This window comes from Mus musculus, chromosome 1 (assembly GCF_000001635.26).
Source record: "Mus musculus strain C57BL/6J chromosome 1, GRCm38.p6 C57BL/6J".
NCBI classification, from domain to species: Eukaryota; Metazoa; Chordata; class Mammalia; order Rodentia; family Muridae; genus Mus; species Mus musculus.
In genome coordinates this window covers 62731586-62756381 of record NC_000067.6, presented here as the reverse complement: position 1 = coordinate 62756381, position 24796 = coordinate 62731586, and the positions used below count along the sequence as shown (strand labels likewise).

General features: G+C 46.2%; 1 protein-coding gene across 6 annotated transcripts in view; it reads right to left on the bottom strand.

Annotated features, from left to right (window-relative positions):
* Nrp2 (neuropilin 2) overlaps nucleotides 1–24796 on the bottom strand; it is a 115376-nt gene that overhangs the window by 62311 nt on the left and 28269 nt on the right. For all 6 annotated transcript variants that reach the window (NM_001077403.1, NM_010939.2, NM_001077404.1 and 3 more), the window contains exons 3-7: nucleotides 17912–18093; nucleotides 11977–12207; nucleotides 10869–11024; nucleotides 9055–9224; nucleotides 7094–7249 (exon numbers count right to left, since the gene is read on the bottom strand). In NM_001077403.1, coding sequence (NP_001070871.1) covers nucleotides 7094–7249; nucleotides 9055–9224; nucleotides 10869–11024; nucleotides 11977–12207; nucleotides 17912–18093 — 895 coding nt within the window. The remainder of the gene's footprint in view (nucleotides 1–7093; nucleotides 7250–9054; nucleotides 9225–10868; nucleotides 11025–11976; nucleotides 12208–17911; nucleotides 18094–24796) is intronic.

The following is a 24796-nucleotide window of genomic DNA, read 5'->3' as shown; positions in this document are numbered from 1 at the left end:
AAAGGAGCTATGTTGAATAAAGAGCTTTCTTGAAATGCATCTGTGTAAACCAAGTCCAAAAGCCGGTTCAGGGCACAGAGTGGCTTGGTAATCCATTTGGTGCCTCCCTGAATTCTGAACATAATCCAACATTTTCAGATTGATTCTTGAGGCCTCTGCTTTGTTTTCAGTGGGAGAGAAGCTGAAGCCCGGCAGCACGGAATGGATTTCTGATGTGCACCTCTGGGGGAGGGGAAGGGCCTGCCAAGTAAATCAGCTGCTAGCCATCAAACACCCCCAGGAAAAGTCCACACAGATTCACTGTGCTCACAATATCCAGGCTTGGATTTTATGAACAATATAATATAATGTAGAAGAAAACACACACACACACACACACACACACACACACACACACACACACACACACATATATATATATATATATATATATATATATATATATATATATATAAATTTCCATTCTTCGAGCAAGACAGGATCAGTGATGACTTTTAAGCTCTCCTTGCCCTGTTTCTTTCCCATTTCTAGCCGTAGTCATGTCACTTTCGCTGGACTTCTTTTTTAAAGTACGGACAAGAGCTTTGCAGCCTACTTGAAGAGCCTATCCTACACACTATTCATCTCTGCTGCAGCATCCATATGTCTGGGATGGTATAGATGCAATGGGTCATTTTGCCCACCTAACAGGTGAAGGAGAAGATTCTGGGAAGGCCATTGAGCACCTGAGAGCAGGGACACCATTCAGGTCTAGTAGCTGTGCAAGCTTCCTAAGTGAGGATGCCCACTGGTGGGCAAGCTGCTCTCCATGCGAGCGTGGTGCCCAGAGTGAGAAGAGCTTCCATATTCTACCTGTCTCTTCTCTACATATGGCTCAGCCTACTGTTTACTTCTATGTGGCTGTAAGCACCTGAACTCTCTCAGCTTCCAGGAGAGCAGGGCAGGCAGAAGAAGAAGGTGGGGGAACCTGGGAAGCCACAGTCACTTTGAACAGCAGTAACTTATGCTGAGGTGGGAACAGAAGCACCCCGACCCCCGTTGTGTTGTCTCACTTTTTCTTTCTAAACCAGCCATCACATCTGCCCATAAAAAATAAATGGTTAATCAATGAATGGCATCTCATTTAATTAATTTGATGTACCAAACAGGCAAGGTGGAGGGAGAGAGGGGCCTTGGCACTAGGGGAAAATGATGTTAAGGGAATGGGTTTTGTTGTTTCCTGTCCTGTTTGTAAATCATAGTCTTAACGTTTTTCTCCCTTAGAAAATTTCCCTTAAAGGCCATAAGGAAAATTTTAAAGCAAGCTGCCTTCATTTTGGTGAATGTGGGGATTTAGTGAGATACAGTTAAAAGGGATGCATTTGTGCGAGTGCATGCGTGTGTGTGTGTGTGTGTGTGTGTGTGTATGTGTGTGTGTTTGCAGACCTGTCTGTCTGTGTATGTATGTACATATGTATGTATGTATGTATGTATGTATGTATGTATCTATCTATCTATCTATCTATTTATCTATCTATTCCATCTAAGGGAGCGGGAGGGGAGGGCAAAGGAGCTCTTTAATAACCAAATGCTCGTTTGTGCCCGTGATGGCCTCTGCCCTTCTCCTCCCCTACTGTAAGGCTGTTTTTGTCATCAGGCTGCTTCTTTGGGGGGGGGGGTGAGAGGCGGAGGGTGGGTTGTGTCCATCCCCATCTGTGTGTGCCTTGTGGGGCCTCTACATTTAATGCAGGATTATGTTACTCCCATGGAGACACTGAGCCCTGGAACACAGCCTACTAACAGGATTAGGGTTTCAGGATTTGAGACAGGAAAGCATCAGGGAAGACAGGAGAGGAGGACACTTGGGGACCCAGGCTGGAAAGGAATCATATACACCATTCATGGAAGATGCAGGGAGGGATGAAGGCAGATGCCTCATCAGGGCATGAGAGGCCTCTGCATCTGAGCTTCCTGATATCAGTGTCTATGCACTTTTTTTTTAAGGCAGCCACACCAATGTTCTGTCTGTTTCCCTTTCTTTCCCAGAATCTCCGTGTTCAGCCTTGGCCTAGGAGCACAAAGAATCCAGCACCAAGGTTGGCAGCGCCAGGGTGGCTGGCCTCAGCTCTGAGACAGTTCAGCACCCAGGAGACCCAGGGAAGTTGGCTAACGGCAGCCTGACATAGAAAGGTTCAAGCGCATGCATAATGAAATTTTCCCTCCAGCTTCCTAAGTGCAGAGGCTAAAGGTCTGAGCTCATCCCACGACAAATGGATAAGGGACAAACTGAATTACCCAGCACACTGGACTCCTCTCAGTCCTAATGGAGGGAGATGTACAAACTGGGAGACTTGAACTTGGAAAGGGCACCTGTCCTCTTCAGAGCCCATGTAACCATGTTTAGATCATGCAGTTGCATGCATGGCTTTGGACAGCAATGTCCTATCCTAGCCTGAAGACTGATTCACATTCTAATCTTTACACAACAACAACAAGAATAACAAAATGACAAACCACAAAAGGAATGAATCATGACAAGAATTCATGAGGATGTTTTTTTTTTTTTTGAAAAAAAAATCTTCAAATTATTAATTGAAGGAATAACCATCCCCAATAAAAAAACAGAAGCAGTGAGGGGACATTTATCTGCTCAAGTGCAAGGCCTGGGTGACTTCTCTCCATCCCTTCCAGGACTGTGCTTATATTATATATATCCCTTGGGGACCTGTGATTTTTTTTAAACTGACAACTTGCATCTCTGCTCAAGGAAAGCTTTGTGCTTTAACCCGTTGATTGCATCTGAGGAGCACCCTCTCTCTGCAGATGGCCAGGTGCTCCTCTGATGGCAAGCTGCAGTGTTCCACTGGGAACACCAAGACAGAGTTGGGAAGGGAATGTTCAAGGCTGTGCCGTCCATTGTCCCAGGAGATTTACAGCAGATGTCCCATGCTTCCAACACATTGCCAGGGAGGGGTTGGCGATGTGGCTTTCTAAGGCTACTCTTTTCTTCCAGGGCGCTGCTTTACAAAATGATTTGTTTTAATTAAGAAAATAAATACAGGACAGAGGCGTTTGGAAGCAGAGGCTCTTGTTTTGGAGGGATATAGCCAAACCAAATAAACAGCAGCTTCTTTCAACTCTCCATCCTCAGGATCCTGCGATGGAGCCCGGTTTCCCAACACAATGCTTAGCCTTGAATCCTGAATTGCACTGTCCTCATTAGACTCCCTTTGTAAACAAGGACTCCAGGCTACGCACACCTGTAGGCCTCAGAGCTGCTAAGGAAGCCACTTTCCCTGTGGCTGGAAGGCAAGAAGCAAGACAGCCTGTTGAGAGCATCTGCTTCTGTGTCTGAGCCTGGTGACCAGGAGCCTCTCCTGGGGACTCCAAAACCCCTCCCACCCCCATCCCTGGGGCAAGTTGCTTAGACTCTAGAGAGTTGCAATTCCACCTGAGAAACATCATGAAATTCTGAAGGAGCTAAGTCTGTGCCTGAGGGCCTGTAGAATCTCTTAGCGCTTGTCCTTACATTAATGTGATCTCGGTGTGTCCCTCCCACGTATTATTGGGTAATTTTGCAGAGTCATGGGCTGGAGGCTGGTTTTACTTCATCCTTTCTATCCTCAACCTGGCCACTGGGGTTTAGAACAACTGTTTTTTTGTGTTGATTTTTTTTTTCCAACTAGGAAAAAAAAAAAAAAAAACCCTGCCTGGCAACACCATAGATAAGGGGATGTCTTCATTCCTCAGGCATAGACTGCCACTTGGTCAAAGACTTAGAGGATTAGAATCTCAGAGGCAGGAAGGAGCGTCACCAAGGACTGGTGCCTTTAAGCTGTCCCCACTGTTCTCCAAGCACATCAGTTGGTGTTTATGTGCATACCCACATCTGTAATTGTACACACTTGTACCCGAGCACATGAAACCTCTCACCACTGTTATGATAGCACCTATCTCTGGGATGCTACTCACACAGCTGGAAAAACCAAAAGGCACTCATTTCTGCTGTGGCTTCTGAGGGACTCATGTGAAGTCATTTGTATAATCTGAGGGAGCACGTGCGTTGGTTATGGGCTCTAATGGGAGGAGGAGCGCTCTGCTTTGTGGTTGCACCATAAATATGCATAAGGAGGCCCCGCCTATATAAAACTCATGGGTTCCATATTTATGGCATGTGAAACCCAGTGAGGACTGGGGGATGTGTTGTGCATGTGGTCTGCATAAGCAGGCTGCGTTTTTGCCAGGAAGATGCTCATGAACCACTAGCAACATCGATCAGGTTTTTCACCGGAACCTCGTGAATACCCTGTTAACCATAAAAAGGCTAGGAAGAGGCTGGTCACTGACTGGAGAGTCTGGAAAGGAATACTTTAGCCTTCCACACCTCCTGGTAGCAAAAAGAAAGACACTCCCAGGCTTCGACCTTTCCTTGCCCAGTCTGGGAGAAATTGCCATGATAGAGCACAAATCATTCCCCACCACCTTGAGAGCCCATTAATCTTGTTTTTCTCTGGATTCTCCAGTTCCCTGCTCCCTGATATGCTCCACTGGTGTTGACAGTGATCAGGGAATTGAGACTGAGTTTCCCAATTTGTGCCCCAAATGTCACAACACGCTCTCTACTTCCTAAGCCCTGGGAAGATGTTTTCCAGTTCTTTCCCTGCACTCTAGAGCCCAGAAAACTGCAGCCTCTTCCTCTGTTTTGCCTTCTCCCTAAGTCCTGCTGTCTGAATTTCACTTTCAAGCCCACCACAGAACACCAGAGAGCTTGGCACCGTGCCCAGCATCCAGAAACCACAAAGAGAAACGCGGTGGTAATACCAGCATGGATGAACTCCTCCCTACAGCCTCACTGCCCCCCAGTCCCCTCCTTCCTCCTGCCTCCTTGTCATGGCACCAAATCAAGCTGTGGCGAACTTGACAAATCTATTTGGCACGGTTCACTCAGCTATTTCAACCTCAGCGGCCCAGGGAGCTGCACATTAAACACAGCTATCTGGGGGAGACCTGTTAACGAACAGGCTGCAGAGAGCATCTTTGCAGGGGAGGAGGACCGGAAGGCCTCTTGGCCTCCCACCACATGAGCAACGGGGTGAGGGAGCTGGACACTAATTGGCAGGCTTTCCATTTTTCTTCCTCGTTTTAAGTACCAGGAGGGTGTCTTTCTAGAGGAAAGAGAGAGGGCTTTTCCTCTGTCCCACTTCCTCTTATGTGGGCAAAACTGATCCTCGAGCACAGAAACTCAAACAAGAGTTTCCTCCCAAGTTACCCATTGGTTACTGGGGAGAGACATTTTGCCAAAGGTGGGAAGGGGATGCAGAAGACAGTGAGGATGTATTCGACACGGGGACATTGAAGAGGATCAGTCTGGAGACTAGAAAGCTCAATTCAGTTCTCGGGAATATCTTCCCTGCAAAATTGAATAGCAGGGATAAAGCCAGGATGGCGTTCTATCAAAATGTGCAGTGCTAAGGTATTTCCAAAAGCAGCTTTCCTACAAATGGTGTTTTAAATAGCATCCCAGTCCATCTGTGTGCTTTTAAAATCAGCTTATGCTATGGCATCCCCCTGGCCAGCAGTGCTTAGTCATTGAACCTGGACCAGGAGACAGTCAGGGGAGCCTCGTGCTTCTGCCCAGGATCTGTCCTACCTGGCTGCTGGCCCTCCCTCACCTGCTAGCTGAGCTCCCAGGTTTTAGCACTTTCTTATTGAAAATGTGGGTGGGGAGAGAAAACGTGGGTGGAAAGGGAATGGGGTGAGATGAGGACTCAGCTCTTGGGACTTCCCCTGGCCTCCAGTGCTGATTCAGTTCCTGCTTCTAACCAGTATCCGGCCTTTCCAAGCTAAGGCAATGGGAGACCAGACCTAGCCTGTGGGTAAAGGTGAGGATCTTTCCATTGCTAAAGATTTCACATTATTTACTGGGCCTGTGAAGCAATGTATGCTTGTACATAAGAGAGATTGCTGGTGATATCTAGAAACCATACTTTCATATGAATGGTGCCATGTTACTATGGCGATTTTTGATTAAAAAAAAAAAAAACTACTCCTTTAAAAAACTCACATTTTCTAAGTGAGACTGCCAACATTATAGGTCAGAATTTTGTAGGTCCAAGGATTTTAAATCTATGTGTGGTTGTAGAGCATACTGCCGTGGGACGGTGACAGGGGCCAAAGAGGTGCCCTTTTGGAAATGCTTATTGGTCTTATTTTGATAACTTACATCTTTGCAGACCAGAACCTGATGGAACCGTAGCCAAGGAAGAGAAACAGACCTATTTTTAAATCTCTCTTGATTCTCTTCCAAGGGAGGGTCAGCAGCCTCTGGGATGCCCGGTATGTCTCCTTCACCAGGGTTTTCAAGGATCACCGAGAGCTACGTTCCCATCACAGAGGCACCCATCCCCACTCAGGTGAAGACGGAGCATCTCCACCGAGCCCTCCATATGCCAAATGCAGCTCACTGCCAGCTGCAGAAACAGGATGCCACGTGTTTTTAAGAGTGCCGAGTGCCAGACACTCATCCCTGAATACAACAAAAGCCTCGCATCGCCCACGTGGACCGCATGTCTGTGAACGGCAGACACTGAAGGCACCGGCCGAGAGGATACAATGCTTCCCCACTAATCATGCTGGCCAATTCAGATCCCAACCCCAACAAATGGGATTTCTTCTCATTACTTATTGTCCTGGTTCTTCTCAGGGACACTGGGACTCTCTTGGGGTTATGTCCTTTTATTCCCAGACCTCAGTAACTCCTCAACTGGCATTTCATGCAGTTTTGTGATTGTTCACCCAGCATGGGGAAGAGACTCAGGCCATAAATGCTCAATGAGTCCTGTGAGGTGTGGGGTAGCCGGAATGAGGTAGGCATTTTTCTCCTTCATTAACAGTCAGGTAACACTCTGTAAAGTCCCCCTCCTTTTTTCTCCTCTGCTTTTTTGCAGAAAGCAGCAGCAGCTGGAGTTCTCCAATCACTTTAACATGAAAAAGTAAATGCTCAAGGCCGGTGTATCCCTTGCCTCCAACAGTTCTAGAAGCCTTGCTAAACAAGGCTCTTCCTAGCATGGACTCATCCTGAAGCTCTTCGACCTTCTTGGGGAAGCCAGCTTACCTTGTGGTTTTTGCCATGCCGGTAGACCATCCAATCTTCACCATTTGTGCTGACTTCCAGCTTGTACGATTTGACGTAGTAGCCTTTCTGGGTTTCCCTGGAAATGGCTCCCTGTGTTGCAATGGCTGTGAGCATGGTTAGGAAGCGCAGGTCCACCTGGGAAGAGAGGTCAGAGAATAAGGGGACCACTACTCCCAACAATATCTGACCTCGTCTGCAAAGGATACAGTTGTCATGTTAAGCCCACAAACCTGACTGTGTGTTTGTAACCAGGTAGTCAAGTGACTCCACTAGACAGCTAAAGTCAACTGGTTCCGAACATCACGGGCATTTTCCCTGGAAAACTGCAACTTGATTCTCTTTCTCTGTCTCTTTCTCTCTCTCTCTTTCTCTCTTGCTTATTTTTTTGGTTTCCCTTCCACTTGCCAATCTGAATGGGTAATATCAAGTTTCTTCTAACTACTGAATACTTAAGACTTATGACCTCTCATTAACCTATGGTCTGTTCCAGACCGTGAAGGCAGAAGTGTCCTAAAGGAACACTGATAGGCAAAACTCTACTCTATTCCAGTGCAATGCACTGTAAGCCCCCAGAAGTGACAATCCGTAGCTGTCTTTTCAACCTTTATTCCCTCACTCCATTGTGCCTATAATCACTTGGGTCACTAAGGGGTCAAAGGACATGCAGAGTCTGCCCAAGTAATTAGGCTTATGCACCAAGTCCTGACCTTTCACCCTACAAGGAGGACAGCCAACAGTTGAGGTACCTCCCCTCTGACAATGCCAAACCCATTTGGAAATTACTGGATGTTGATCCTCTGCTGGCTATGGTCTTTCTTAATGGCAGCCTCTATGTGAGCTACTGTGTGCAAACTGATGAAAGGCAATTAAGTAAGCACTTCTTGGCTACTCAGTGTGTGCGCGGCATCATGAAACATTCAAAAGGAATGTACAGTAACTTCTTGTACACAAGAAAAGGTAGATAGCAATAGTGAAAAATAGACTATAAAGGGGCAAACATAAGGATATAGAAAACAGACTGTAACAACAAAGAACTTTCTAGAAGCTTTGCAAGATGAAAGGATTTTTGGAGCGGCAGAGGGGTGAGACAGTGACAAATGGCCTGAGAGTTGTGTTCTTAGAGCCTCCGTGGCTCCCTGGAGTTTCTAAGTGGTCGCTCTCCCTGCCCTGATGTCTACAAAGCAGTATCCATCTTAGAGCAGAGGTCACCATGTCACATCAGAGCTGGGACAGGCTTGCCAATGGGTCACAAGGCTGTCTGTGTGTGTCATAAAAGCAGACGTTGCCCTAGTATAGAACTGGCAGTTTGTTCTTCCCGTTTACTTATTCCCAGGGGATCAGAGCTGGACCCGTGTGCAGTGCAGGAAGATTACTCAACATGAGCTGCAAGACTTGCTCAGGAAGACTGCAAACAATAGTCTGAAGAGACGCTGCCGAGCATCTGGGTAACTCTAGTCGCGTTCCCCGTAGTGACATTTTCCCATGTGTTCTCTGATAGCTATGTGTAAAACCTTCCTGGCAGGCTCCTTCCAGATAGCAAAGATCAGAAGAAATTGCCATATTCAGCTAGCACCCAACAAACCTGCCTTCAGGAAAACGCTCTCCCCACATCTCAGATGCCTTCCTGTGCCAAGAATGAGGACGATCTGGAACTATTTATAGAACATTCCTTTGATACTGATAGGGCAAACAGTATCCTGGCCAATCAACTCTCCATGGGCCCACTAATCTGCCTAGGGGCAAGAGCAAGTGGTCCTCTTACTCATCACTTTATACCAGCACACAGCATAGAACCTTTTTGGATGGGTGATGGGTGGATGGATACAATTCTCATGCATTTGATTTTTCAGCATCCTCTTTTGACTCTAGCCGAGGGAACACATCACTATCCCATCAGCAGATCCATTCTCATCCCACCCCTCGAGTATCCGAGTAAGCACCTGGAGATACTCCTTGTTGGAATCCAAATTGGGTGTCCAGCCATTGTCATCACCATGGAGCCGGCTCTGTTGAGGAGTCCACCTCCCATCAGAGAAGGTGGAGGAGGCACTGATCTGTTCATTAGCAATCCGGCCAGACTCCATTCCCAAAGGGACATTGCACTGAAAATCTGGGGAGTGAAGATCGGTCAAGGACAGAGTTAGACATCTTAATATCAAACTTCTGGGGCCCCCCAGACACTGTTTCCTTCTAGGGACAAGTCCTTACAGGCACTCCCTCATCTTGAATCTAATTATACGCTCACATTTTAAAAACAACTACACTAAGTCACATAGTTAACAACCCCTCTGGGTCTTCAAGGAACTAAATTGGACCTAGAAGAAATTAGATGATAGATAAATAAGAATCATCATATAAATTAAAAATACCACCTAAAACACGAGTGCTGCAGGCTGTGGATGCTTTGAGGTGCCAGATGCACCAGCCATGTGGTACAGGTGAACATGACAATTTGGGTGGGCTGAGCCATTGTGGGAAGCCTGGCTTATTAACCCACACCCAGGAGGCACTTTTGCATGTCTCTCTTTCAGCCAAGTGTTTCCTGATTTCTGGCATAGAAGACAGACACTACAAAGTATAAATACCCATCTGTGGGAAACTTCTCCGTGAGGACGTGCACGCCCCATTGAGTTCCCCTACACCAACGGCTGGGCTAACAGATCCAGGAGTCTGACCCTGGTCTTATGCCATCAGAGAAAGTGCCATCCTTCTCCTGGATGCTGTGGACAATGATCAGTGTTTGCAGAAGTCATGCGTTTGATAAAAACCGGCCACCCTTCTGAGGTATCAAACCTATTCTTCAGCTCTGGGGATGCACCGGCCATTTACTGAGCCAGCTATAGCTTGCTATGTGGTTTCTCATGCACTCTTCAGGGACTCTGATGGAAAACACAGAAGCAAACACCCAGAGCGGAGCCTGCTCATTTTCCTGGCAGGTCAGGCTGCTCTGTCTGTAGTTACATGGATGGTGAGCTGTCCACAACAGTAGCGGGAGCTCCTCAGTTCTCATCATCTGAAAGTGCTTGGGTGTTTTTGTTTTCTTTTATTTTTTTCCTTTCAGGAAATCATTTGTGTCTCTAAGCAGCCATGGCAGTGAGTCTGAAACACAGGGCTGGGAGCAGATGGCTTGAAAATGGGACTCAGGATGGGAGACCAGTGGCTCGGGTGGTAGGTTCCACAACAGCTGGGCTCACCGCAGCACTTTGCAATTGCTGTGCACAGGGTCTGGCACTCAGTAGAAGCTCCCAAAATGGTCTATCTTGCAAGTGTGAAGTGGAAGTTACGGGATCGTATAGTCGAGCCAGAGAAACTCTCCGTGGAGCTACAGACCTTTATGTAACAGTGAGTTACACGTGGCTGTTTTTTGACAATGGCTTTTGAGGTCTGGAGATGGAGGAACTGATCTACACCTGAAAAGGTTAGACAGCATGTGCACCATCCTCAGGACACTTTTCAATCCATGGACGAGGGAACGGAGGACGGCTCCAGATAGTCCTATGTCTTTTTCTGGGAATAACTCGTACTTGTGTGTTTGTTTGGTTTTATAAGGAACTAAGAACCCAGATAGACATTGTCCCTTTCCCATTCATCTTTGCTGGGAAGGAAAACATGACTTTCCTTGAACTCAGATAGCACCACAAAATCTTCAGCATTTCTGTCAACTGTTTTCAAAGAGGTCAGCCCTTTACCTGTACGTACACCTGTCCCTAATGAGAAAGAAGCCAAGACAAAGATTCCCCAATGGTCAACTCACTCTCAGGTGGCTCCTGGTGGATCAAATAGTAACGTGCGGAGAAGCCATCCTTGGCCACTGCCATGTCCGTGTGAAAGGTCAAGGAGAGGATCCCCGTGGACGAGCGGAGTTTGGAGGGTGTTTTCGTCCCACAGTACTTGCCAATCAGAGGTCCAACTGGATATAGGAGATAGAGAGTAGTCAGAGAAATCTCAAACTGGCTTTCAATGTTTTCTCACTCCACAACACCGTGGACCTCACTGCCAATGCCTTGATGTAAAAACTGAAGGTGTGCTTGAAGAATGATGTCTGATATTCCCCCTGAACATTAAAAGTGCTTTCCCTGAGCTGGCTTTGTTCTGTTCTTCCATCCCAGAAAGATGGGCCAGAAGGTATCATTACAGTACCTGCTCTACAGATGAAGAAATAGAATTTCAGAAGGTCGGGTGACATTTTCCTGTTCACATTACTAGGAAACAGCAGAGCTGGGACCCAATCCCTGCTTGCCTACCTACATCTTATGCTTTTCTCAAGATGAAATTGCTCCTCTGTACCAGGTATCCTTTACATTAGAAAATACTTAGAACAAGCACAAAGATGAACAATTTCCAATACCGACTACACAATCTGTGTTAGTCCTTCACCTGATTTATATAGGCCCCTCTTGGCTATAAATGCTTGCTTTTCAATATCCATGACTATATTAAATAGTAATAAAATAATAGTACTCGTGATAATAGTGATGATAGGTATTTCCCAGACAACATACTGAGAGGTTCAATACCTTGGCTGGGTTGTACGTCAGAGAGATTCAAGTCCAGTCACTTTGGCTTTAAATCCTTCTATACGGCCACATCATATGATAATTGATTCACTTCTATTTTAATAACTTATGTAGAAAGGAACAACACTTATAGTTTTGCAATCTCTAATGGTTAATCTCAGTTTTCACTTGATGAAATTTAGAATCATCTTAGAGACAGTCCTCTGGGTATATCTCTGGGGGATTACCTTGACTGGGTTAATCGAAGTGGGAAGATGTGCCCACTTTGGGTGCTACTATTCCCTAGGTTAGAGTCCTGACCTTCATAAGAAGGAGAAAGGGAGCTGAGCATAAGCGTTCACTCACCATGTGGAATGCCATCCCAGATGTCCAGCCAGTCATATTTACAGTCTCCTTCCCCCACTTGTAGAGGGTCATGCTCCAGGTCAAAGGTCAGGAACTGTAGGATGATCTCCATCCTGGGTTTGGCCAGGATGGTGAAGGTACAGTCCAGATTGTGTGGATACTTCTCTGGAAACCCTGGAGATTCAATGGTCCCATTGGGGCTTGTAAAGTTCTTGGAACAATCTTCAGAGCCTGAGAGAGAGAGAGAGACAGAGACAGAGACAGAGAGAGAGAGAGAGAGGGAGAGAAGGAGAGAGAGAAGTTATTAGAGAGTAGCCTTTCTCTGCTCTCTCCTCTGCCTTTGGGTTATTTAAATGTTTGTGTCTATGTCCCCTTGTCTAAACAAGGTTTTTATTTCTGTTCAAGTAGCACTTGGAACAACACATCCTTGCCCTCTGTGTTTCAAGTCCTCAAGCCAGCCTCCCTTTTGGACAGAAATTAGGACAGTGCAGCCGATTGCTTTGAATATTAGAATAAGAGCAACAGTCGAGGGATTGGAGGGTAAGAGGTAAAGAGGGGTGTGTGTGTGTGTGTGTGTGTGTGTGAGAGAGAGAGAGAGAGAGAGAGAGAGACAGAGAGAGAGAGAGACAGAGAGAGAGAGAGAGATCTTGAAAGAGGGACAGAGTCTTCTTTCTCAATTACTCAGCTGCTCACTCCAGAATGTAAGTTATTTCAATCCTTAAGGAAGGCTTGCTGGTTGCCAGCAGAGAAAACAATGTTATCCCTTATTTATTGCTGACCTCAACACTAGCCTCTATTGTACCCTAGCCAGCTAAGTGCCCCTTCTCCCTCCAAGTTCCAAGGTGCCTCAGGGGAGGGGCAAAGGGGAGCTGGAGCCTCCCTCATGTCCTGACTGGATTAAACGGGCTGCTCTGTAGTGGTGGGACAATTAACAATCGAGGTTTTCAGCCGGTAGATCACAGCAGGGCGTTGGGGATGTTAAAGGCCGCTCTGGTGGCGAGTCTGGAAAAATGCAGCAGTGTATTGACATTTGGAAGGCTTCTGGTGCCTTTGTGGTGGGGATGGCCTTGTTTCCCTCCTAAGCTCTTGGGTTAGCTTTCTTGGGATGCATCCTGATGAAACATGCCACACACTCACACAATCGCAGCCTGCTACAGGCTTGGGCAGCAGCAGCAGGAACAGAGAGGATTACAGCCACCACAACCCCAGAGGTGGAGTCATAGTAGAGGAGCCCTTGTGCTTTAAACCCAGCAACTGTTGGCTCTGGGCAGAGCCAGGAACAGAGACCCAGCATATACAAAGAGCAAGAGTGAGTACGAGTTAATGATGTGGGTGCAAATGCTGGCAATTACAGTAGTTTTTATTCACTACGTTTGGATTTTAAAATAAGTAAAGGAAGCAGAATTTAGGAAAGGGATAATAGACACTCTAAGCATGACGAAAACAACAACAACAACTAAAAACAACAAACAACACAGAAATACTCAATAAACCAGGTGTTTACCGGCAGGAAGTACCCTCTGGAGATCACACTGAAATATAACTGTGGGTTGTCAATATGCCGATCTTAGCCGGCAGCGACCACATCTTTATCTAAGGCTCCTGTAGCAGGCAGGGCCCTCTGCAAGTCTCTATGCATGATGACTTTCTGGAAAGTGCAAATATCTGACTTGGAGAAGGTCCCGTGCAAACAGGTATATGTGTATTTGGGGTAGGCTCGTAACTTTCTGTAGTTCAGGCGGCATAGGGAATTCCCAGCATCTACAGCTATATCCATGGATTACCTCCTTCCGTTGTCATTGCTGCACCTTGGGCTGTGTAGGGGATGCGGACCAGGAGCAAGAAAGAACCTTCCTGGGTTATTTGGAGCTCTAGGGGCCACATCTCAGAGGCTTTGCCTTTCGCTCAGTGGCACAACAGCAGCAGGGAAGTCCCAACCTTGCCAGTGGGCAGCTAGCTTGGGTGGGATGAGCAGGGGTGCCCCTCCCTGCTTCCTCAGCTTTGTTTACCAGCAGGCAGCAAACTCCTGAGGGCTTCCTCAGTGGCCTGGGATGATGTGATTTGGGAAAGCCAGGCCAGCTGGCTGGTCTTCAGGGGGCCAAGAAGAATTTTGAAAAGGTTAGAGTTTAAGGCTGCTATGCAGATTTCTTCACAGCACACACAGGGAGCCTCACACAGTGCTGGATGGGAATCAAGTCTCTGTTCACAACTGACTTGAGAGTTAGCCTCTGGAGAGTTCCCTCCTAGAGCTGGCTCCATTGTCAACCCTTCAGAAGGCACGGGGACTCGGCGCCTCCTTGGGAGCTGGGAATTTATGATAGAATCTTTGATCCTTGTCATCCTTGGGGGAACAAAGTGTTTGAACAATGGGCGTGTAGAGCCTAATACGGGCCCTGGAGAACGTGAGACTCTAAAACATTCTGTTTCAGGATCATCGGGTCTAGCATGTAACTGGAAGGGATTTTTCAACATCAAGTACTCAAGGCCAAACAAATAACAAACAAACAAACAAACAAAACCAGTGCATGTCTGATACATGGTTAGAAATAGATACATTCCTTTCTTGTTTTGAGGGTGGTGAGAAGACATTATTGTTTTATCCTTTGCAAGCAGAAAAAAATCAGGCATCTTATAAAATTATATATTTGTCTCTGGTCCCACCATGGTCAAGGCACCTGAATGGCAACCAAAAACCCCAGGTCAAAAGGGATCCTGGCAATGGAGGCAAACTGAGAGTCTTGCAGAAATCTGACTAATTCACAATCCTTTCCCGAAACATGTTAAAAGGACACAATTTTTAAAATACCCAGCTGACAAACATTGATGTCGATTCGATGATAAGATGACTCTTGGAGGTTTGAGCCAGTGTGGTGGCTCATACCTGAAATCCAAGCACTGTAATTCTAGGAAACTGAGGCAGGAGGACCACCGTGAGTTCTAGGCAAGCCTGAACTATGAACTGAATTCTAGGACAGTGTGGGCTACAGAGTGAGGCTCTGGCTCATAAAACAGCAGAACAACACAAAACTGAAGTTGTGGGGCCTGGGCTGGAGCAAAGCATTCCTTCCAAAGTCTTTGGCCTGAAGAATAGTTTACATCATGGAAGTATAGGAAGAGGAGCCTAACCCATACAAAGATAACAAAAATACACTGGCCTATCAGAAGTCAAGCTTGACTTGACCGCAGGTGGTGATGTTGGGCCTTTATCTTAGGGGCTCAGAATACTGGACATTCCTCTTCCCATGGGCAAGTCCCACAATTTCACTTTCAGAAATACCACTGAGTATTGGAGACAGGAGAGAAATTTGGATTTTGAATTTCTGCTAAAAGCAGCAAACCCTTCTGACTGATTGTGATTCTCATGCCATCTTTCAAGTTCTTCTAAAAAACAAATTTCTTTCCTTATTCTGTTCCTGGTTTGGTGACTTCAGATTGTTTCAATTTGCAACTTTTTCTTGGCTTACCCTTTTCTAGGTGACACAGCCTGGTGAAATATATGCCATTTTATCCTTCCTTTAGGGTAGACGTGACCTTTCACTCCATCCGTACGCTCTGTGTGCCCCAGCCTGAGGGTGCATGTGTCTCACTGTAACTCTGTAGCAGAGCCTGCAGAAAGGCAAGCTTCTAGAGCCTTCTGTATGGCTGTTTGCGTATCTGTGTTTACAGTTTCCCCTCTTTCTTTTTATGAATCTGACTGGCAAACATAGCTATGTTTGTTTGAGTTTCTTTCAGCATGTCCACCCATTTCTTCCATGTTCTGTGGATGATGTAAACTGTGTATTTTCTCACAGGACTGTAACCATAGAAATAGGGACACAAGGCAAGGCACCTATCTAGAATATATACCTTCTGAGACATCTTGGTTTTGACTTTCTCTCTCTTGTGCATTCCTGTGCTAGGCATTTATAGGAGTGACTTTCACACCAAGAGCTACTCTTCCTGATGACCCCGAGGGGGGCCCTGGACTTTCTTTCACACACTCCCAGCCTTGTGGTTTGGGTCTGTCACTCACTAGAGTATGTCTTTCAGTGGTCATCCCCCTCATTCCAGTGGGCTGCCTCATTGCTCCAGGCTCAAGTCACCTACGTACCTTAGCTGGCACTACTCTTTCAGGCTCTTCACAGACTTGCTGCCTTCTTTAAAATTCTACTTCTGCATGTCGACTAAACAGCAGGCTGTGTATGAATCTTTCTTGTGTGTTATATCTTTTAATGCCCTCCTATCAAGTTTGTGTGAGGGATTTTTTTTTCTGGGCCTTTCTGGAGAGTGAGGCACCATACTGTGGGGAGCACTGAGATATGGACCGTGAGACCAGAGATAAACTTAAAAGGCCCCAGAAGGTCTTTCATGAGCTGCTTTCCTTCTGAGGAGCGGGGAGTTTGGCACCTGAGATTCCTTGCTCAGTGCGCTTCAGTTGCATTTTTAATATAGTGACCGTGACTTGTGCCATACAAACACGTACAATTTCCTTTTGATGCCACCAGAAATACAGATAGTGATCTGTGTGATGAGGGTTTGTCTTTCCTACAAGCCCAGGACAAGAAATCTGCCTCATTTCTTCTTCCTCTCACATTCTTAGAAGAGGATGTTCATCGGTAATGATCTGCATCTTGCACTGGGACTCAAAGAGTCGTGGATCCAGCTATGCAGGAGGCTCACAGCAGCCCCAGCCCAGGGCACCTAGATCAGTTCCTGAGTTTATCATGGCCAGAAACATGACAGTGCATGGCAGATGGGCCATCTGTAGGTCTTTGCCCTCTGAGCGAATAGGCTCCACACTCTGCCTACTGACCACACCTCTTCATTTGAGTCTACCTTTGTAGGCAGACATGTCCAAAATACTTAGACAGAGTGGATATAAAACGTGTGTTCAACAGCCACCACTTCCTTCCAAGAACTGTTTAATGAAAAGAAAGCAGCTACATTACGGATAGTTCCCCTTGCACTGAACTTAACAGGAGCCAGACTTGGGTTTCTCAATGATGGAATGACAACTTCTCCTGGAATCAGACTCTATGTTGGGATTACAGAAGTTGGGCTCCTAAAGGAAGAAAGCAAATATGGAGGCAGATCTTCTGAGGGAAGATTGCCCTGAGTGGGTACGATGAGGAAGAATCAGGGCCATCCCTTCCTTAGCCATAGTGAGAACTGGAACGAGGCAGAGGGCACATCACTGGAAGAGCAGAAGTGTGGCCCTAACATAGCATTCAGATGAGAACTACTCTACTGAGCCTCAGAAGTTAGTCCTGCCCGTAAAGGCCCAGAGCACCTAATGAGATGTATAGGACCCAGCCGTCAACTCAAAGAAGTGTTATGTTTTCTGCCCTGGTTTCCACTAACTTTCAGTAGCTTTTCAGGGTGTCTGAGTCCCTAGCATATGGGAAATAGGAGTTCAGTGTATAGGGGTGGTAAAATATTGCCAAGGAGGAATGTCTAGGAGTCATAATTTAATTTAAAAGCAGTGACTGACCTCATTCTGAGGGTCATGGTGAGATCTTTAGAAACCCTAAACAATGAAAAGATTATATCCTCCAGCCCCATGTAATTTCAAATAAAGACAACATTAAACCATGAAGAGGTTAGGATGAAGTTCAACCAAGTTCAACCATGAAGAGCTGCTTGATTTAAAAAACACAAAAATCCAATTCTTCTAAGAGATGTTCTTATATGTACACCCCGGGCTCCTCCTCTTAGGCTGGTGCTTCATCTCTCCTCTCAAATTGGAAGTCGCTCGACCTGCCTTTTATTATCAAGGCGTTACCAGAGTCTCCTCAGACCACCCCAGGCTCACTGTAGGTGTCACTTCACCCGCCACCATAGTGGGGCCAGATGACTGAAGCCCTCACCACCTGATATCATCCATCGACCAGGGCTTCCTTCTATGTTTCACCTCACCTAAGACACCCATCTATGGCCTCTACTCAACCCCACTAACCTGTTTTGAAGATCTCATAGCGTAGAGAGAAACCTGCCCCCTGCCGGGCGTAGTCTGAGGTGAACTTGATGTATAACACGGAGCCTGAGGAGATGATGGTGGGCGGGGCGATGTTCCCACAGTGCTTGCCCAGGAGGTCAGCTGACTCACTGTCCCCATCCCGAATCTCAATGAAGTCATACCTAGGTGGGGACAGCAAAAAAGAGACCAGATGAGGAACGAACAGTCTGAAGGCCTGGAAAGGGACCTTTATCCTCCTTGGGCTTGCCCTAGTCTTTTATAGGCGTTCAGGTGTTACAGACGGATCAACAAAGGACACTACTTGCTTTGGCACACAGACAAACACAGCCACAGGAAGTTGCTTTGTTCAAGCAATAGTGAATGAAAGCATGGGTGGGAGGCCTTATCTCTTGTTCACATGCAAGCAATTGCATCATTCCATCAGGGTCTCAAAGCGAGCATTGTCTTGTTTTGTTTTGCCCCCTTGGGTGGCAGTAGCATCCTTTTTATTTCTATTGTGACCTCTCTAAATCTTTGTCTCTCCTTTAACTCAGTCATTGCAAGTTACTGAAATGCTTTGAGCATCAATGTCTTCCAGTGGAACAGGAGGAGAAAAATAGCTGCTCCCTCATGATGACGTGAAGATGGGATGAAAAATTACATGTCAGGGACTAGTACCCTGGGGACAGTTCAGAGGTGTTTGTTCTCCTGTCTCCTAGCCTGTTTCAGTTTTCTCCTGGGCCGTCCCCTCTTGCTCTTGCTTTTAATTGGCAGTCTCCGCATCTGTAGTTCACCTCCTTTCCTGAGATGCGCCTACAAAGTTCCCACTGGCACTGTCTAGTCAACAGGACTTCAAAAGGCATCGGCACTAAATCAGATAAGGCAATAAAAACTTCCCCCAAAGCCTGGTGTCTCCCTGGGGACTGTGTCTGCATACCCACAACTAGTCGCCTTTTAAGAGTTAAGGCTACTTGGACTCCCATAAGCTATAGCCTGTGCTCCCTTCAGACAGAGTCCATTGGGCCTGGCATGGGTATAGATGTCTTAGAGTCTTCCTTGGCTAGGTTCATAGACTGATTAAAAGAAGAGGTCCCTCTTCTTTCTTACAGACACATTGTTTTCCGCTGGGGCGCATGCCCAACAAATAAATGATCCTGTGTGCCCTCCTTCTAAGCTTCCAGTTGCTACTGAAATCACAGAGCCGAAGTGGAACCTTCCTCTCAGACAGGAAGAAACAGACATTTCTTCAAAAGCTATCCATCTCCCCATCTCTCCTCTCCCTCTCTGCAGTTTACATCAACCTGCACACATGACACATAGGAGATTTCTTCCTTGTGGGCAAGGAAAGGGATTGACGATGTAGCCCTCCCTGGGATGTGGCCTCCAGCTCTTGTCACACTGGTCTGTGGAAGCTGGCTGTCTGCACAGGTGGTTGGAGTAAGTTAGAGGCCTGAGGCTTCCCTTCAACCTCTGGGAACCGTATTTCAGATGGCTCGGCCATTTCAGAATAAATAGGCCTGTAAAGGAAGGTTAAGGAGTGTAGTTTATCCTGAGGCTCTGGAGGGATGGGCTCCTGCAACCAAAGACTGGTGCAGGACCCCTGGAGAGATCTGGAGAAGGTGTGATAGGGGCTTCCGGGAGAGATAGGCAGACTAGAAAGGCCCCAGGGTAGGGTGGGGGATCTGCTTAGGTTTTCCTTCTGAGAGGTAGCACTGACTTTGAAAGGAAGCTTCCTCAATTCCAAAACAAAAGTGAAAAGACACTTGGTTTGAGGGGAAATTCCCCATCCCTCCTGGAAAGCCCCTCCACGCCCTTCCCCTGTGAGTTAAACCCTACTCAGCAGTCAGCTGAGCAAGGCTGTGCTCGGCCAAGTGCACACAAGCCAAACAGCCCCTCCTCACGGACTATGTACATTTGGAAAATAAAGCGGAAAAATAAAATTTGGCGAATACATCCACTAAAAAACTTCTAAAAGAACTGAGAAAAAAAAATTTAAGCTTTAACCCTTTCTGAGCCTCAAAGCCCAGGGGAAAGAGGGCTGAGGAGATGGCTTAGAAGGAATGAGCTTGCTAGACAAGAGTGAGGGCTTGAGTAAAAGCCTCAGAAGCCAGGTCAGGCTGGAAACAGTAGCATCTGTCTATGGTCCCATAGCCCCTATTGTGAGACCAAAGGTAGAGATAGAAGATGCCCGGGATGCTTGCAGCAAGCTAGACCCTGTCTCAAACAAGGGAGAAGGCAAAAGCAGACCCCCAGTGATTGCACTCTGACTTCATACACGCACTATGGGGCACCAGCACCTTCGTGTGTGTGTGTGTGTGTGTGTGTGTGTGTGTGTGTGTGTAATCACACACGCACTACATACAAATACTTTTGAAATGAAGATACAACAGTAAAAGAGAGCTACTAGGAGTGTTCCTCCTCAGTTAGGAGCTTTGCATGACTGAACCTCATCTGCATAAAGAGTTACTACAGTGTCTGGCACTCAGTTTGTGCTTAAGGAAACTAACTGGTTTGTCAAATTCTCACACCCGTTTTGGAGGCAAAGAGGTTGAGCCATGCACATAGATGATGCTTCTCTGAAGAGACAGGGATCCAGGAGTAGGAGTTCAGAGACTGGAGATGGAAGCTCTTCAAACATTCGGAAGGTACTTTTTTGGTTTTTTTTTGGCAAGAATGAGACAAAGTTATCCTGTATGTAGCCTTTAAGCCAGGACCTTAGGATTTTTTTTCCCCTAAGAAAACAATCAGAGAGTGGTGTGAGGATGTATATGCATTCTTATGAGTGTTTTTTTCAGAAGCATATGAAAAGTGAGAAGATGTTTCCCTTATAAATAGCATCATGTTGAAAAATCCAACTCGGGAGGGCGAGCAAATCAATTCTGGTGTATTTATAAAACGAAGAATTCAGTGGCTACAGAGAAGCAGTGTGGCAGGTCTGGACTTTTTTGGCTCTATAGGAAAAAAGTTCATGATATACTATTAATGTAAAAAGAACAGATTTTTAAAGTCCATCTTAAAATGTACACATGAATTTTCTTGCCTAAGCAGCCAGAAAACTGAAGTTGGAAAAAAAAATAGCCTAATCTAAGATGCTAGCAGAGCTACATCACCAATAGGGTAACTCCAATTTCTTTGTTTTCTTCTGCTATCTGAGTTAGTATTGTAAGTTCACTTTCCTTCGATAAGAGTAGATTCATAAAAAGAGCCGCAGTCCTGAAGTTTTCAAAGTAGAAACGCTGAGAAAAACAATCCTTATGATTTATTTGGGATGGGCAAGCTGTGCTTGCCAAAATCCTGTCCCTTGGGGACTGAGACGGGAGGGTCAGAGTTCAAGGCCAATTTAGGCTATGCAGGATTCTGTCTCAAAAAATCCAAACAATAACAACAACAACAACAACAACAAAAAAAAAAAAAAAAACAAAAAAATTAGCAGATAGGTGTGGATTCTCTTCCAATATCACTTTACCATCCATCTCATTGAGCTGGAGTATGTAGAACAAAAACCACAATAGTCATGACATGTCAACATAAAAAGAATAGTATTTCAGATATCATACTCAATGAATAATATTTTTTAAATATAATTTAAAAACCCTGATATGTGGCTTTATGTTGGTGTTTTACATTTTATTTACTTATTTATCTATTTACAAAGGATACCAAGATCTTGCCACTCCACTGGCTAGTCCTCAGAAGTGGGCAGGTTTTGTCAGGCTGCCCAATCACCTTTGGAGTCATTTAAAGAATGATTGACAGAATCGGTCTGAAGGAAGGCAGGGCTACCAACAAAGGCCATAGCTGCCATTGCTAAGGGCTTGCCTCAGGTCACTCAGTGACCACACCGACCCCATGTCTTTTTTGTAACCTGGGCAGCAACAAACCCGTGTTTACTTTATCTATACACACCCAGTGAAGGCGGTGTACATTGAACAAAAGTTCCTCCAAGCCAGTGAGTCACACTCTCTCTGTGCTTTTTAGTTAAGGGGACCCCCCCCCCCCAATCGCTTTGTGAAGCAAATAACCAGTCCTTAAATTTAGGAAAACTGTTTTTTGTTTTTTTGTTTTTTGTTTTTCTATCACGCGTGCTTGAGGGAGACAAGACCAGGAGTTACAAGTTGGCATGCAAGTGTGTTCTCCCTCCAGGGTCCTGGCTGCACCCTGTGGACGAGTTCCGCCTCACCATGTGGCCTTCTAGAAGGGCTTTTGATAGAAAGGGCACAGTCCCAGTGACACACTGACTTCATATAGAATGTCTCATTTATCTCCTGTGTGATAGAGTCATTTGGGGAAGTTTTTTATTATTAGGGATTTGCTGCAGCTGGAGCAAATCTCCTTAGAAACTTCAGCGTTGTCAGGTTCATTTGGGAAGGGCTCGGAGGAGGCTCAGGAAGTTTGTGGCTTTGGAATAAACGCAGGCTTTGCATGCAGCCTTGAATCTCCAGTGTTTGTTTGATCAAGAAGTCTGGGGTGCAGACTCGAGCTTCACCCCAAGGACAGTGAAACTGGATAACTTGAAAGTTGCCCTCTTTCCCAGCCTATTACTGCCTCCCAGAAGCCAGCATGAGGCAGCTAACAGACATATTAACTACAGTGTTTGCATTTCATTATTCGTAATCTCTCGCAAATGAAAAAATTCCTTTCGAAGCTTTCACACTACCTCTTCGTATTTTAGTTATTTATTTTCTTCCCCTGAGCCAAAGTGGCCATCTTTAGCTCATTCTTGTTGTCTCACTCAGAGGGTCCCTGAGTACTTTTTTTCCTGTAACTCACAGCTTGTGACATCTGCACTGGCAGCGGGTGTCTAGAGAATGCTTCCTCCTCTCTCTCAGCTTCAAAGTCTTTATTTTCCCCCCCAAATCCACATTGGGGATGGGGGAGGCAGGAATTGGCATCAAAATATGGGCAGTGGAATTAATGTTCTGAGGGGTGGGGGGGGGGAGGGAGGGAGGGAGAGAGAGAGAGAGAGAGAGGGAGAGAGAGAGAGAGAGAGAGAAGAGAGGTGCCATCTCTCCCTCCCATCACACGGAAAACATGGAAGAACTCTGTGTCCGCATCTCTGTCCCATTAGGTCACCCAGACTAGGCTGGCTACTGCTGATGGTGCGGAAGGCTCCCCCTGGCTAAGGCCCTTGTTTAGAGCAGTTTAAGGTCTAGCTTGGGTCTTGCCTGCTTTTCTGGGTGCACATATGTTTGTGAGGAGGGGGTTTTATGCCTAAGGCACAATCCTTAGGTCCCTATAAGGACATTATCCCCAACCTCAGGACTTGGATCTATACATCTGAATGCCTGCACCCCAAGAAACCACCCTTTGGCAGATGAGTCCTGCCTCACATCATGTTGCTTATGATGGTTATGACACAGACTGAGCGCTTCCTCAACCCCTGGGCCCTTGCCCTGGTTCTTTCTCGAGTCTCTCATACTCCTTAACTCCGTCCATGGCTGGTTCCAATCTTTTGGGCTTAAGTGCAGACGCCATTCCCAAGGCCTCTCCTGTCTTTCTTGGTCAGGTGGCATCCCCTCATTTGTTCCTCCCTTCTGGGGAGGGTGAGTCTGTACACTTGTCTATTTGCTTAGCCCTGTCTCTTGTACTACAGAGGAAGCAGGATGAGGCCAGACTTGGCTCTTCATTGGTAGATTTGGGATATTTTGGGGTCCTTGGCACAGGCAGGGATCACTGTGTGTTGAGGGAATAAATGAAGCCTGGATTTGCAGTTGGTGTTGCGTGTTAGGATGATGCTTTTCAACTGGGGGTGATGGGTCGGTCCCTGGTGTACCTTCTGCCTTTGCGCCCCAACACATCCACTGAGCTATTCTGGTTGTATGTGAAAACCTAAATGTTGCTTCGTGACACAAAGCCATGAAATATAACATTTTGTGGAGAAGAAACATCTCAAAACCTGCTGACAGCATTTTCACTATTAGCGGCAAACAAATCAACTATAATTAAAATGCTGTCAAAGTGATTGGAGATTTTTCTCACACTTTCAAAGTTCCATATTTCATGAGTGGATTATCCAGGCCAGAGAATTTACCACCTCCCGGAGTGCCTTTCTTCCAGGAAGCTCAAAGACAGCTACAAACACTGTCTTATTAATCCTTACATTAAAACCTGCAGGGAAAATGCGAGAAAATGCCATCACAGTCGCTTGCAGCTCCCAAAAACCTCCCAACAAAGAAGCCGCCTGAGACACACGGAGGCTGCAGGGCGGGGTTGCACAATGTTGAGGTCTCTGGGAAGCACAGGCCCAGAGCCAGGCCACCTGCTTCTTGGGTCCAGCTCTTACAGAGAAATTGGCTTGCTGTCATATTATCTCTTTTTAAAGAAGAATATCTCATTTCCTTGCATTTCTCACTTCCATTGTTACCACTCATTTAGTAAGTAAATCATGGAAAGTGACCATATTTTATTGAGCAATTACTATGGAGCTAGAACCCCCCCCCCCCAGTTTAGATATTGTTTCATTTAACCCTAACTTAATACATACTGGGTTGGCCATGATTACCACTCATGTGGAGAAGTGTGAATGGAGACTCAGGTTAACAGCTCAAGGTGATGACCAGGAAAGGTCAGGGGTAGGATTTGAACTCAGGTGACCTCACTCTGCCACACAGGCTTCACCTCCACCCTCTTTCTTCACTCTCTGGAAACACCAGATAGCACAAAAGCAGGAGCGGGGCCAGGAGGAAAGAAACCTTCCTTCCTCTGGTTTCTACAAAATGGGCAGAAGTATAGAGCGTCTTCCCAGAACCCTGCTCTTTTTTCTCAGTCATTCTGATTAAACAAAGCCCGCAGGACGTGCCAAAATTAATAGACAGATCACCAGAGGGAACAGGGAGCAGATTTGAAATGCATGGCTTCAAGATTTGCCCAGTGGAAATGCAGCTC